Consider the following 16,014-nt stretch of genomic DNA (forward strand, 5'->3'; position numbering starts at 1 on the left):
TGTGATCCCAGGGAACATTGCACTCTCCCCAGGAGACACACGGTTGAAAGCTCCCTCTGCCAGACACAAGCAACATCTGTAAGTCTCTATGTGCTGGAAACACACCCTCACATAAACATATTCACCCCACTAATTTAACAGGTAGTATTACACATTGTTAAAACCTTTTTATATCTAACAGCTCAGCTCATGAGGACTCCACCAAGATCTTCATAAATACCTGCTTAAGAGGGAATCTAGATTATTGAGCTGAAATATATGGAAAAGTATTTGTTCTTTTTTTTTTTCTTCTTTCCTTAGAGATTCCTACTCTTTTCTGCTCGTTGTTGTTAGCTCTTGTTAAATGCTGACCCTGATATTGACAGGTTGTGGGGGTTTTTTCCTTCATGTGCATCTGTTCAAAGATCAAATTTAGAGTCTTATAAATAGCACTAAGCTCATCTGTGTTGAAGCAAGTGGATATTTTAGGTCTTCTCCAACATGTAAATTCAACAGACTGGAGTTTTCAGCAAATATCTTAAAAAGTAAGTAACCTTAAGTCCAAATTCTTTTCAAAAATAAATTTATCTTTCCTGAGCTCTGTTATACAGATTATAGCATACCTGAGTAAGGAATTATTTCATTGCTTATAGTGATGGCAAAGAACGTTAAAAACTTACTAGAATTGAACTATTGAGGTAGAGCTACAAACTAAAGTTTCTTAAAACATATTCCATGTGAAATCTTCATTGAACAAATGAATAATTGGTGTGCAATTCCAAATAAAGCCACAGTAAATAGCTTGGTACAATTAATTGCTATTAATTCATATTTAAAATGTAAAAATAATTTCTCTTCTAAATTTGGAAAACATGAATAATAGATCAACAGTTAAGAAAATACTGTAAGAATAATTTGTAGTTTGAACTCTAGATAAAAGAAGGAATAGGGTCCCCACAGATTAATCTGATAATGGGAAAAAAATCCAAAACTCTAATATACAGGATTTCAAGGTCTCTGATCAAATACTAATCTTTATAATTTTTATCTACAAAGAGATCTGCAAAGATCTTTCCCATAAGCAGTATGTGCTTGATAAATATTGAGATAACTGTGAGAATAACTGTGAGGTCAAAAGCATATTTTGCCAATGCCATTTGGAAAGCTGGATATGAGGACAAAAATGAAGAAAATGGGAAATGATAGGAGAGAGAAATATGTCATATGAAAATCTAAGTCAGCTGGATATGGATATGGTTATCAATCAGGTTATATAACTTCTCTGTGTGTTTTAAGGGTTTAACTACCTAAGTGCTATTCAAGCAGTGAAACGCGTGCACACGTATGCACGCACATTGCACAGGCAAATCCCACTTACACCGCTCCCGAAATCACTGAAGAACTTTAGCTGGGAGGAGAGTGGGCTCAGGGGGATCTCACCAATGAATATAACCACCTGATAAGGGGGAGTGAAAATAACAAAGCCATACTTTTCCAAACCTGATTGGACATTTTGCCAAGTAGCCTGCTCTTGGTGACCCTACTTTGGGCAGGGGCTTGGACCAGGCGCTGCCCAGAGGTGCTCTCCAGACTCAATCCCTCTGGGGCTGGGACTGTCCCTGAGACGATTCACTGCTCTGAGCATAGGTGTAATGTCTTTGCCGCTTGTGGCTCAGCATAAAGGTAACACTGAGGTGAAACAGGGTTGGTCATTAGTCTTGTGGCTTCAAACGTAGACCTGCCAATTTTGAAGCTGTTCTGTGGATTTATAGCCAGACATGTTAATAACATAAGAAGCACCTAGACCAAATATAAGAGTTAATAAAATATCTTTGCAGTTTGAAACAATAATGCCAAAAGGTACACAATGTGTTACAGAACCAATGTGTTTAATTTTTTATGTTGCTTATATATGATCCAGACAACCAGTCCTGCCTACACACAGGATACATGAAATAGCCCTGTGTATGCAAAATTCAAATAGTTGTAAAAAGTTAGTCAGAATGCAGAAGGGAAAATGGACAAATTGTTCCTTTCTTAGTCTAATCTGTCCGTAGCTACAGAGCTGAACTATGGGTTAGTAGGAAAGAAAGATATGTTTTAATATGTTTTCTTTCCTCAAGAAATCATGCAATCATCAATCCAATTCAATCATCCAGTATGCTGTCCTTTACAAGGCATGTCTCTGGCCAGTGAAAATGTTTCTCTGGTAGTACTGATGTGCCAGGTACAGTGTCCTTGAAAAGAAATCACAAACCCTGTGAACATATTTCTGGTTTTCTGTTGTTTTATGAGAGTCATATATAATAATACAAAAAATAAATAGTTGTAAATAGTAATTTTTTTGAAATCTAAAATACTTCTTAAAAACATTAATTTCTAAGCATTCAGATATGGTCACAATTTTTCTTAATTGAAAGTAGAAAAATGAACTTGGTTTAAAACAATACTTTGATATATGTATATATTCTTTAAAAATTACTTATATTATTTTTGGTAACAGTAACAAGAGAGGATATCTTATATACCACTTTTCAATTAATATATCATAATTTACAGTAGCAGCAGATTAATTCCTCTGTTACAGCTAAAGAAAGTAAAGCATCTTTTTTGTCACTTCCACATTATCATGAGCTTCTACAGAAAGATTCTCTTGAGTTTGTGGCTTTAAGGTTTGCTGTTTTAATTTAAGACAGTTCAAAGCAAAGATTTGTTGCAAAGGCTATTTATTGATATGTACAATCATTTCTCAACCAGAATGTCAAATTTTGAGCAGCTTCACTTCGACTTTTACCAGTCCAATTACACCATAGATGACCAGGAGGAAGGCTGCAACAGCTATGGGTCTAACGAAAACTTCTCTGGAAGCATAAAGTAAGTATAGGTGTTGTTGCAGCTTCCCTATTCAGCATCTGACAGTTCCAGGGCTGGTTTTGGGGCTTGTAGGAGCAGGAAAGGACTTCAAGTGATCATCTAGACTTTCCCAAGAGAGGAATACTTTTTACTGAACTTTTCTTTTTAAAGGATGGTTTTTGTGCTACTTTTAGAAGAACTGATGTTACAGGTTTTTTACCTAATGGGAGTAACTGAGTTTCATGTTATTAATGTGAAATGTAGGGCACATATTACAGGAAGTTCTTTAGGATGTTTCTCAAATTCAAGAAAAAAAAGATCAAAATATATGGCTCTTTCATTAGCAGTATGGACATATCTGAGGAGTGACACCAGGCTGCTGGGTGGAAAAGTCAGGAGTGCCTGAATTTGTGGATGCCCTCACAGCTCCTAAATTCCCTTTCCCCTCACCTTCAGCCTGTGGGTGCCTGCACTGTGCATTGCCTGAGCTGGGTGGGTACAGAGTTGGTGTGATGGGCTGAAGAGTGCTGGCAGGCTGGCAAGGAGCTCTGCCTGTTTGCATAGAGAGTTGTAGTGAAGGAAAGCAAAGCCATGGTCAGCAGCTCAGCTCTCACTAACCACAGCAGGTATTGTGTCCGGAAAATTTCCGTGTTCCCCAAATTGAAAATAGGTGAAAAATAGATGCTACATAGTGAGTAGCTTTAAGATGTTTCTCATTGCACTTATGTGTTTTGCTTGGTTTGCTTCTTGTCCTAGGAGCCAAACAGGAGAGCAGCCTCCAGCCGGAGCTTTTGCCCCATCCGACATGCTTCTGTCCTCTAAGAGTTACACAGGTCAGATTTTGCAGCCCACGTACAGTCCCGATACTCTCTCTCATCTTGGTTATGCTGATGGATTTGACGAGGAACCTCCTTTGCTAGAAGGTAAAAAAGAAACCCATGGACAACATGCATGATTCCTGGAGGTGCATCTACTTTTCCTTGCCGGCTAGTGGCCATCACTAGAGAAACTGCAGCAGAGCTGCCAAGCCTGGGTGTGTGAGCTTCAGCCAACAGCTCCTGGCCCCTAAACCTACATTTTCTTCTTGAATTCCCATGGATTCATTCAGCCTTATGACATATAGGGCATATACTTTACCACCACTAGATGGCAGCATAACAATATGTTTTGCATTCACATTTCCAAATCTTTTTTCCCACTCTATGTTTATCCTGCATACATATTGGAAAATCTATAATTAATAAATACTGATAATCCTCCTTTTTGCATATCTAGTAATAAATGTAATAGTTTGAAGATGCTAAGTAGCTTGTTTCAGAGGGAAACAAATTGAGAAAGCTGCTTTCAGCTTCAATTAGTTAATCATTTAACTATACAAACAATGTCATTCTTTATGATGATTGAACCATTCTAATGCTAGTGGCTGACTTTGTAGTTTGCAAAAGACTTGTGCTGCATTAAAAAAAAAAGAATTGGAGAATTTGTCTGTGATTATTTCAGCATAATGTGAAAGGAGCATATTCAGCCTGCTGCTTTTGCATACTGGGAGGCAAGTGAAGTTTTTACTACTTAAAAGGTGCTACTACTGCCTTAAAGCCAGAAAGATCACTCTGATACAGGTAACTAGATCTCTACCTCTAAGACCTCCAAGCATTTATCTCCCCATGCAGCTCACCCTGTGAAAAAGATGCTGCGATATGACTGCTTGTGATCCCCAAGGCTTCAGAGATGTACCTATCTATGTACACATAGGTCTGACTAAAGATACACATTTTAGTACAGAGTAGCTTTATTTATGTAATGTTTTGGCTGAGCTCAAGATGATGGAGAGGTGGAACAAGATAAAGACTTGGCTTTTCAAAAAGAATTAACACATTGTCAGTCTTAATGCTGCCAACTCTGGCACCAAGTCCTGAGCCTAACTTTTCCCTTACTGGAGAATCTCAAGGAAGTTGATTACTCTTGCAAGCTGAAGTGTTTTCCAGAAGTTATAAAACAAATCTTTGCCCCAGTAGAGGTTGTGGCAGAATTCCCATCAACTTTAATGGGAAAGAATTTTGTTCTGTTTTCAGGGGTCTCAGTATTACTTTTTAAATGAAAAAAAAAAAAGTTTTTAAAAAACACTGTACAAGGTATTATTAACTTGCCTTGAAGGGACAAATGTCATTTTTAAGTGCCTCTGGCAGTTCAGAGTTAAGACACATTTCTTGTCAGATTTACCAGAATTAAAAAATATCTCTCTGTCCTTGGTGTTCTTGAGTATCTTAAATTCTGCAGCTGCTGTTAATTAACTTATTTTTCAACATCTAAGCTGGTGTGGCATTAGATATATGTGTTTTAAATATAGGAAAAACAAATATTAACTCAAAAATGCTGAGGGCATTTTTTGGCTCATTGCCTAAAGTTTGATTTAATAAATTAATATTCCAATTGAGAATCAGAGCTGACTCTCAAACATACTGGGTATACAGCATGTTTCTACTAAGAATATGTCATCCTACAATATTATCTTCATTAAAGCAATTAATTTGTTTGCGGTTTTGTGATATCTAATGCGTTTCTGTGAAAGTGTTGTTTTCTTGTGAGCAATTAACAATCCTGAAATTTCTTGTTGCAGAACTTGGGATCAATTTTGAGCATATATGGCAAAAAACATTAACAGTTCTAAATCCAATGAAGCCTGCAGATGGTAGCATTATGAATGAGACAGACCTCACCGGACCTATCATTTTCTGTTTGGCCCTTGGAGCAACATTGCTGATGGTAGGATGTGGTTGAAATCTTCAGGGATTTCTTTTCCAACAAGCTAATGCCTAGGTGATAATGCATATGAAGTTGCAGAAGATGTAGTACTGGCATAAAAGGAGTCATGTGCTGCCATTTGTTCTGAGATTATGTGTTAAAAAGTCTCCTTGCTTTGAAAGTGCCTGCATTAAGTTTAAATGTAATGCAGAAGTAACACAGGTGAAGTGATATATTACTTCCAGTGTTACTTCCACTGACAAAAAAAGACTATACCATTTTTGGGGTGGGATTTAATGTGAACAAAGGACAGATCTGTGCCATGTATAACCTGGAGAAGCTCTGAACACCCAAAGCATAGCAGTACGTGCTAGATAAAGACCTAACAAGGAGTTTTTAAAGTAGCTAATAAAAAGACATAGCAGACCAGCCCAGTTTTTCTAACACTCTTGACACTGTTTTGAAATTATCTTCTTTCTATGTTATTTTAGGGAGTGCAGAGATATAAAAAGAGTATCTTTATATAGCAAGAATATTTGGAAAAAAAGAAATGAAAACAATCTTTTTCTTCAAACTTTCCTTTCTCCTCAAATTTGCAATGATTTCCTATAAATTTTAATAGTACTTTCTTAGTTAATATTCTTTTTTCTATATTGTCTACTTAACAAAATACGGTAGCCTGTATTTGACCTTCTGTTTTATGAATATAGCTTTCCTATAGGAGGGAAGTTTAACAGGGATTGTGCAGTTCTCTGAATTCATCTATTTATCATTGACAACAGGGGGTTTCCAGTGTTGCTGAAGTACAGCTCTGATTGTTGGCAGTAATTCATCAGACAGGGGTAAGGTGGGACCACCCTGGGAAGGGCTTTACTGCTCTGCAACTGAGGTGAGAGAAATGGATCTCTAATTCTCCGTTTCCTCTATGATAAATAGTGTTGAATCAGAAGATTCTTGAAAATTCTTACTCCATTGTCAGAGCAGTACCTTGAATGTGCAAACTGCAATATAAATGGCAAGTATTATTATTATTATTTATGCCCCTATAAAAATAAAAATATTTTATAAGGGTGGAAGAGGCAGGAGGAAGGGGAATAAAAGGAAAAGAAGACAGGAAGCTAGAGAAGACAGGCTATTTTCCACATGGAGAAATAAAGATATGAGAGTAGTAAAAGGAGAAAGTTGAAAAGCTAAGAGAAAGAAATAATGGAAAAAAATGCTTCCTGTTGATTTTTCTTCCTGAATAGCCAACAATTCTAATGAATATTAGACTACTATTATTGAAATAAAGTACTTATATTTATTAAGCATTTTAAGTGTCATTAGAAAACTAACTTCAGTGCTCCAGTTGTAGGCCAGCAGAACTCCTCTGATACAATCCAGTGTTTTTGTGCCATAACTTCACAGCAGTAAGTGTATGGGTTTTCCATGTGCCATCTTGGAAATTTGGGCTGCTTATTTTATCTCAGATGCATTTGAATACTAAAGTGGCTGTTCATCTGTGTAAACCATCCTTCTGTACTTATTTAAGTCTCTTCTAATAGCACCAGGAACAGAATTTGGTTGAGACCTTGTTTCTGAAACAATGTATACATTTTATTTAGTTTCAGGTTTTTAACTATGGAAAATTATGCAAAGATATTCTTCAAATGGTAGCAGCTCTTTCAGAGAGAAAGAGAAAAGGGCTGTTAGCCCAGCAGCAGGACTTGATCTTCCTTATGTTTGTATAACAGGGCAGCCCAATTGTAGGAGGAGAAACAATGACAGCACAAAAGTTAGCAGAAGGCTGTCTCAGCTGCTCTGCATTTTACATAGTCATTTGTATGAAATCAGACTTCCCTATCCACTTCAGCTAAGGATAGTAGTACCCACTCCAGGCAGATGCAAACAAGCACACAAAGTCTGACTTTCTCCTAACCTTGTTCCTTCCGCAGGACAAATTTAGCTCTTTCCATTCATCAAAGCCTGTCAGACTAATCAAGCCTGATTCTGGTTTTGCTTACATCCCTGTGAACTGGGAGTATTCCTGTGTGTGTGAGTCAATATATTTACATATGTTAAGAAAGATGGCTAAAATTGGAACCAGCATGTTCAGCTGCCTATCCACCCTCCACCCTTGCCCCACCAACCAAACATTTCACCAAGTGGAGATTTCAAATAGCTGCTGGTGCTAGTGCTCCCTTCGTATCTGGCTCAGGGATTTCTTACTCTTAAACTAAGTTGATAAATAGTGCTGTGTAGAATAATTAAATACACTGAAACAAAGTCTAAAATATAGCTTGTAGTTGTTGCACCTGTTTGAAACAGCACTTTTCTTAGCTGGTCTATAACAAAGGCTGCCCCAAACTGTTATGGGTGCTAAACTTACTACAAATTATTAATGACTGAAATTCTAATTGATAATAATCTGAGGTAGTATTGCTCTCTCAAAATATCTACAGCTATCATTAATTTTATTTGTAGAAGCAATTTTTCCTGATTACTTTATACCACTAGTATGCAAATGCCGGCAGAGGATTCTGTATCAAAATAGGAAGATTTCTTACCCTGTTAGTTCAGAAATAGATTATTCCTTATGGTGGAGGACAGTGATGGGGAAAAGCCCAACACTCAGAATGTTGCAAGGATACAGGCAGCCTGGCTGTACCTGTCTTAAACATTGAGGACTGGAACCAGATGAGAGCTCAGAAGTGAGCCAGTTCAATTTGCAAACAGGATAATGTTGCTGATGTAAAGGCAGGTCTTATTGACTCAGTCTGCATTTCACATAAGTGTGCATTGCTGTCCAACCAGAGCTGGTGAGCTGTCACCAGCCTGCAACATTAGGAATTTCAAGTTGTGTCATCACTAGGCTAGGCCTTCTCCACTGCATTGCTTTACGTCTGTCCAGCTCAAACACTGCTGGCATCCAGCGGTCAGTTTCCATATTGTGGTGGGGGAAAACACTTTTCCCCCTGAAGTTATAAAATGGTAAATCCCTAGGGGGTGGAGACCCTTAAGGTTTGAACCAATGAGCGCTTTTGCAAAATATGAACATATCACAAGCAGACCGGAAAAGAAAGGTGATATTGTTGTAGTTGTAGTTGTTGTTGGAGAAGTAGCCATGTTGTAGAGCCACGAGGAGAAGCAGCAACAGCCCCACTGGGGCAGGGACTTGGAACAGTGTTAAACTGGGCCAGGTTCTGTAGCTGAGAGCTGAAGGAGTTTTCTCCACTTTGAGCAGCAGAAGCAGTGGCAAAAACAATACTAGCTGGAGAAAGTGGCAGAGAGCCAAGAGACAAGAACTGAAGAAGCAGCAAACGAGTATGCAGCTGAGCAAGAGACACAGAGTTGTCCGAGAGACGAGAGCCAGCAGCAGAGAGAGAACTAAGCTCTACAGAGACAGAGTTTTGGGGTAAGAACTAAACCAAAAACCCCCAAACTCCTTGGAGACTTCTCCTAGAAGGGAGGGGTGAAGTGCAGCAGTACTGCAGAGAGGAGCTGAGAAGCTCAGGCATCCTGGAAGCTGGACCAGGACGGCCAAAGGAATGCAGAGGAGGGCTTTCACCACCCCCTCCCCCGCCTTGAGATGGAGCACAGAAGCTCTGTAGGGGAATTTGAATCCCCTGAAGATAGGGACTGTCACGAAGACCCCTGCGCTTTGTGGTATGACATAGTGAAGTGACCCTTGTCCCGGTGAACACAGCCTACGGAAGAGAAGACCCTCACTTGGAGACAAAGGACCATGAGGGCTTGAATACCCCCCTCCTGTGTACTGGCAGAGATCCAGCTGCAACTATTGCATGAAGTGAGATAGGCTGCTGCCCTGAAGACACTGCTGCTCTGAGAGTGGAAAGGATCTTTTCCTTCTTCCCTCCTGGACTTTTATTTGGAGGGGAGAAGAGATTTGATCTATTGTAAATATTTTTATGTCATGGTAGAGATAGTTAAGATTGTGTGTGTAATGTATTGTAATATTTATTTTGTCATTGTAATATATAATATATATGTCATATATAATATATATGTCATTGTAATATATAATCCCTTCCCCCCATTTTGAGTCTCGTGTGAGTCTGGAAAACCCATCTTACACTGGGCTGAAATGTGGGAGGGGGTTTGAACTAGGGAATTGGATTTTGGGGCTCTCAAACCATGACATGCATGCATGGATAGAGGAAGAGGGGCCAGAGAAGAAGGGTCCTCAAAGTTGATTTCCCCCAAATTTTATTAAAATGTATGGATAAATAAGGTGATAGGTCTTCTTAATCCTCCTTAATCACTATGAAAGGTATACTAGCAAATATCACAAAACATGAAAAAATGCAATGTTTCCAACTAATCCATCACAAGAGAATCCAACCATAAGCCCATAAGCCACAAACTGACTAGAAAACTGAGACCATCTAATAGTTTTGATTCTCATGTGGTTTATCATATGCAATATATAATATATAGTGGGCAACATATAGATATGTTTTTGTCTGTGCACAAACACACCTGTGTTTTAAATGTGTACAGACATGTTGTTATGTGTCAGAAAGGTGATGCATAGTGGCCCTTCCTTTGAGAAGTTTATTCCATAGTCCTGAGTCAATAGTTGAGTTCCAGGTAAGAGCTTTGTCCTTCACTGGTGCATGCTATCATTAATATACAAAGTTCCAAGACAAAACAAAATTTATTTCTGATTTATGAATGTTTTTGTGATGTACAGATGTGAAAATGACGGTATTGCATAGCCAGCAATCAGTATTTAATTTGTTAAAAGCTTGAAGAGAGAGCAAAAAATATTCAACAGTCTTTTGTGACTGTTTTGTTTTGGGGAGTGAACAATGCACTTATGCCTGGAGGTGATCATTCAAACTGATGGCAGGAGATGAAGGAATTGGTACTGCTGTGGCCACAGTTGCCTGTTTTACTAGCTTTGTGTATAAATTAGAAAACATCAAGCTCTACCAGGCTGGTACCTTTCACAGGCACTACATTCACTCAAAGGAATAAAATCTGGAAGGAAAAAAAAGCACCTGGGGTTTTTTTTGTTCGTTAGAACAAGGAAAAGAACACAAGCTGACAGTAACTACTCAGGTTTATGTTGAAATGAACATGTATTGATCTAAGCACAGAAATGTGTCTTTCTCATGGTAGAAAAAAGGAAAAAATGGTCACATTCATCCTGAAAACTAGCATATTTTAAACAAAGTTTTACTAATTTTTTGCCGACCTGTTTAAAGTTGGAGGTTTTTAATAAAATATAAACCATATCAAGCAACCTGAGTCATAATTTACTTAGGACAGTTTTTCACAGCCCCATATACACCTGTTGAAAAGATGTTTCTTGAGACTAAAAAGAAATTATTAAAATGTACTTTCCATAATTTCTTCTCAGTTTGTTCCTTCAGTCTGTAACTTCCCAGTTATACCCTCCCAAGTCTCCCAACCAATTCCTGTCCCGCTCAGAGCCCAAAGAGAGTAAGACTGAGAATCAGCCTTGTAATTTTAAGTTAGCAACAAGCACATTCTCTCAATTGTACCTTTAAATTATTTTTATGCAAAAATCACCCAAAAGTATCAGCTGTGGTTTATGACTGAACTAATATAGGTAAAGCGGAGAGAGAGTGTCAACAACAAGAAGTAAGAAACCTAAACCTAATTCTGTCTTCTCTCACTACTTTGTGATCACTTGCTCAGTTCTGACAATTAATGCTTACTCATATTTATTCCAGGCAGGAAAAGTTCATTTTGGCTATGTGTATGGCATGAGTGCCATTGGGTGCCTTGTTATGCATGCCCTGCTGAACCTGATGAGTGACTTGGGAGTCTCACATGGCTGTGTTGCAAGTGTCTTGGGCTATTGTCTGCTGCCCATGCTGATCCTGTCCTCTTCTGCAGTTATCTTCTCACTACAGTAAGTACCAGTCTATCACAACAGGAATCCTATGGAAAATAGTAAGTTAGAAGACTGGTGTTGTGCAAAACATTTTATAAATGGTTGCGTAGGGAATTTTGGCTTCTGAAACTGTAAAGCAAAACACCATTTTTTGTGTCTGTGTAGATGGAAACAGACAGAAGTGTTTGAAAGGATTGGTATACATTCATTTTAGTGTGAGTCCTTAATCCACCGCTTCTCACTTGGACTGAGAGTGCTGATAGATTTTTGCAGTAGCCTCAGATGTGCCTTTTGTTCTACAGAGCCAACAGTGACCAAAGTCGGGTATCAATTTTAAAAGTGACTGCTGTACTTTGGGTTTATGTAGCTGGTTCTCCTGTTTCTTTATTTGTTCACAGCATCAGGCTTCTCGTCTTTATGTTTCCTTGTGTATACCGACTTCTGTTGGGCAGAATGAAACAATCCTGTAACCCTTAACGATTTGGACAATTAGAACAAGTGTTTAAGATGTAGTAGAGTTGTATACTCTGAGGTATAGTTGTGATGTAATTGCAAACCTGAAAATAACCAAATACTTTGAAATACCACTTGTGCAGTGGTGTATTTATCTGTGCACATATGGAGGATTGTTCAGTTACATGTCTATGGATAGGAAACTTTTTGGCAAGCCTCTCTTTCCTCGTCATTTGGTTAGTCCTTTGAGATGCAGACTCTGTTTACCTCCCTGTTCACATACAGTAAAGTACAAGAAAGTTCCAGATCTTCCATGAAGGCATTGAGCAGTCCTTTTACCTGTTTTTAACATGTTATTAGTGGTGGTTTCCCTTCTTAGACTTTGTTATTCTCTGACATTTTTAACTCTTCAATCTGTAATGTATGGAACTTGGCAGCTGATGAATAAGAAAGTGCCCCTGTTTGTTTTCTTTGGAAAAGAAGTATATATATATGTATATATATATATATACACACATATAAAAATATAATTTTTTAAAGGAAATTATGTAGCAGAATGAAGATTTTTACACAATTCTTGTTGCATGTTTCTGTGGAGCTATGACCATATTCCATGTATTAAAGTGTTTCTGAGCTGTCCTTGATAAGATGGATAGTAGTGACACTGAAGAAGTCATTTATTCTCTGTTCTCCTACACTTCCCATATTTTCTTGATTAACCTGTTTAATAATCCAACCTAATAAAATATGCAGACACATAATCGTAAGACAGATGGGGTGAACTCCAAACCAGCTGTTACAATTGTGCAGGGTACTGTTGTCTGTACAAGGAATCCCCCATCATACACTACACATTTGTAAAATGCTGCAAATTTGCAGACATATTTTGAAAAACTATAAATGCTATATTGTGATAGCCTTTAAAAAATTAAACTGTTATTTCTAAAATGGGTTGATAATGTTAAGTACCTATCGACAGGATTCTGCAGTCCTTTCTCATTTGCTATATGAAGCTGCTTGAACACAGCAAGTACCAAGGTTAACTATTGCAAACATGCTATTAAAATTAAGTGGCAACTTTTAAATCCAACATACACTTCACTATTTTTAATTTAAAAGCTTATTTAAAACGGTAAAGGAAAGACAGTGACACATTCATAGGGGTTTTTTAGTATTTGTAAAAAATATTATTTCTATTTCAAAATTTAAAGAACTTACCTCAATTTTTTTTTCACAGAAAATATACCTAGGATAATGCATTTATCACTTGCAAACATGTAGCAATAAAATAATTCTCAATTTTCATGATTAGCTATTTCACTGTAACCAAATAAAACAATATATGCAGCATTTTGGGTGCTAAAAAGCACCAAAGAGAAAACTTGCATGGAACTAGATTTGTTTGTGCCCCATCTAAGTTGTTATCATGTGTAAGCCCAAGTTGATTAGACCATCTTTCTGGGAGAAACATCAACAGACTTTTTTCCGGGAAAAAAACCTGAAAATTCTTTACTGCCAAAGGCCCAAACAGAAAGGTCAAGCTATTTCCTTAACTAAACAGTGAAGGAAATGAATGTAAGAGAGGAGAAAGAAATTCTTAGACCCAGTCAATGTAAAGGACCCGTTTGGTGACAGCATCTGCAGGATGTGAGAGAGAGAGTAGTACACATCTGTACCCCCATCTCAATCTCATGCCAGTACAGCACCAGTCCTCTTGGTCACTGTGAGCATGACATCTGCTTCTTGCCCTTCTCCCATGCGAGGATTTGACCTCATGGACGTACCAGACAAAAGCTCTCTGCCAATAATATGTTAAATTGATGTCTGAATTTTTAAGTGCACACAGGTATCTCTTGGTTCCAATATGATTTTATGTCGCCTTTCCATCCTGCTCTCTGCCAGTCCTGGAACAAACCATAAGAGGCCATTGGACTTCAGTCCAAGGCAGAGCATCCACAGCTCTAAATTGTGCTGCCCCGTGATAGTCCCCTAAAGAGTCATTATACTAGTTGAAAATGGTCATTGCACAGTATGTTGCTGTTGCATCCCATCCCTCTGCCAGCATGGGTACCTGCTGAAAGAGCCATCCATACTAGCTCTGAATTTCTGGCTCTCTGTTTAGGTGAGCAACTTAGCATCTTCTCTTGGAGAAGAGGCCAGAAACTTGCTTCACAAAGCTCGGTGTAATTTCCCTGAATGCCACCGCATAGGTTTAAAGAACACTTAAATTGATGGTATTACATCACATTGTCTTTCATGTTTTATTTTTAACATGTTGAAGTTGCACTGAGGTGCTGAGTCACTGTAAAATCAATTCTCTCCTTCCTCCCTCAAAGTCCCAACAGCTGACAACACCAAGTACCTCACTGGCCTGGAGACTGGATTGCTAAGGAATGAACTATTTTATGTGATATGATTGCATTAAGTAAACTAAGTCAATTGCATAAAGAGAGCTTTACTCATCATGGTTTAGTTGCAATCATAATATTAGTGGAGATGATTTCTGATAAAAGGACCAACGTAAGTATACGCAGTCTGTTTCTCCCTTCTGGTTCTGTTATGGTGATGCTTTGGAAGAGTGGGGCACCAGGAAGGCCTTTAGGAACTAGCAGATGTTCATTTTTTCTCAAAGTTCTTGAAACAGTGAAAGTGTGTAATGCAGCCAATCTCATTATGTACTTCAGCAGTATATTACGCACATGATCTCATGCATTTTACAGAAGCAGGCTGCAAACAGACTGCAAATAAAGCATATGTGAATCATTATTTATTGGTTAGATTTTGTTCCTACAGGGTTTAATGGTGAGCCCTCTGTAATCTGCAGGAGAATTTCAGTGGGCTTTCAACCACAGTCCCATAATCATAGTTCTCCAGACCACTCTGCTCCTGAGAGGTTGCAGAATGTAACTTCAGAAGGGCCCAGCTGTCACCAAGGGACAGTGTGGAAAGTCACCATTCTTTCAGCGTGCAGAAGGATGCCAGGATGAGCAAAATATTTTTCCTCTGTGGTTCTTTTCCCATTCCTTACTTCATGCTCCGTTTGCTCCCTGTTTTAAAAGGCCAGTAGAGCTTTTTCCTGGCAGACAAACACTGACTTTCTGCCCATTCAGCTGAGGTGTGAGTCTCTAAGAGCCTCCTCTCAGAGTCCAAGGCACACTTAAAATTTGTGTCATGCATTACAAAAATGCAATCTTCAGTCTCTCCAGGTCATCAGGATTCCTGATGGAAGAGTAGGTCTGTAGTGTCATTTTAGAACCAAACAACTTCTACAAGCTGATTTTGGCTGAAATAGGATCTTTGCTAACTTTAATATTACACTTTAGCTGCTGCATCTGCTGGAGTCCCAGAAGATTTATTTCTAAATGCATTGCCCTCTTAGAAGTACTTCTGATGATGCTTTTATCCATGCTGAAGAAATTACTTTTTTGTTTACGATTACAGATTTAATTTGTTCTTATGCTTGACTTTCATTATGATAGTCAGTCCTTGGTTCTTCCAGTGACTGTTACCTTATCAACAGCAAGCTGATAGACATGAACTTGAGTTCATGTAAGATTTGATGCTACTTTTGATAATATGTGGACTCTGTCATGTTTCTTCTGTGTTTTGTTTTTCTTTTCTCCTAGGGGGATCCCAGGAATTTTGTTAGCTCTGTTTATTATTGGATGGTGCAGTCTGTCAGCCTCCAAAATTTTTACCTCTGCATTGGCTATGGAAGGACAGCAGCTACTGATTGCATACCCGTGTGCTTTACTTTATGGACTTTTTGCACTTCTAACGGTTTTCTGAGATGTATTTTCTGGTAGTCTTACTAAAGTCTGTTCATGGTTGTAGGAGGGGGAAGGGGTTATTTATTAGATTCAAGTTATTTTTAGTTTGCCTAGAGTTGCATTAAGTTCCATTAACAAAATTAGATTCTGTGACTTACTGATTTTTTCCTAATGGCTTATAATGAAATAAAAAATCAAGTTAACAGGTAGATGGCCTCAATAATAGTATTTAAACAGTCTTACAGCTTAAGGAAAAAAAATGTATTGAGAAGGAAGTAAAAATGAAAAAATATGAAATAAATTATAATTAAATGAAAAATTCTGAGTGTTTATAATATAATACATGTGCTA

General features: G+C 38.1%; 1 protein-coding gene across 2 annotated transcripts; it reads left to right on the forward strand.

The window, feature by feature from the left end:
- The first annotated feature begins 457 nt into the window (after positions 1 to 457).
- Positions 458 to 15,740, forward strand: YIPF7 (Yip1 domain family member 7). Of its 2 annotated transcripts, XR_001873289.1 has the most exons (7): positions 458 to 524; positions 2,737 to 2,853; positions 3,589 to 3,755; positions 5,450 to 5,595; positions 11,277 to 11,458; positions 14,230 to 14,413; positions 15,520 to 15,608. XR_001873289.1 is itself a non-coding variant. In XM_017805801.1 (6 exons), exons 2-6 carry the CDS (start codon positions 2,738 to 2,740, stop codon positions 15,680 to 15,682), a joined length of 774 nt encoding a protein of 257 aa, XP_017661290.1. In that variant the 5' UTR covers positions 458 to 524; position 2,737; the 3' UTR covers positions 15,683 to 15,740. The 2 variants fall into 2 exon arrangements, 1 of the variants encoding a protein (XP_017661290.1); XM_017805801.1 differs by lacking the exon at positions 14,230 to 14,413 and having other exon boundaries at positions 15,520 to 15,740.
- The last annotated feature ends 274 nt before the right edge of the window (positions 15,741 to 16,014 follow it).

Source organism: Lepidothrix coronata, unplaced genomic scaffold (genome assembly GCF_001604755.1).
Source record: "Lepidothrix coronata isolate B3197 unplaced genomic scaffold, Lepidothrix_coronata-1.0 Scaffold0, whole genome shotgun sequence".
NCBI classification, from domain to species: Eukaryota; Metazoa; Chordata; class Aves; order Passeriformes; family Pipridae; genus Lepidothrix; species Lepidothrix coronata.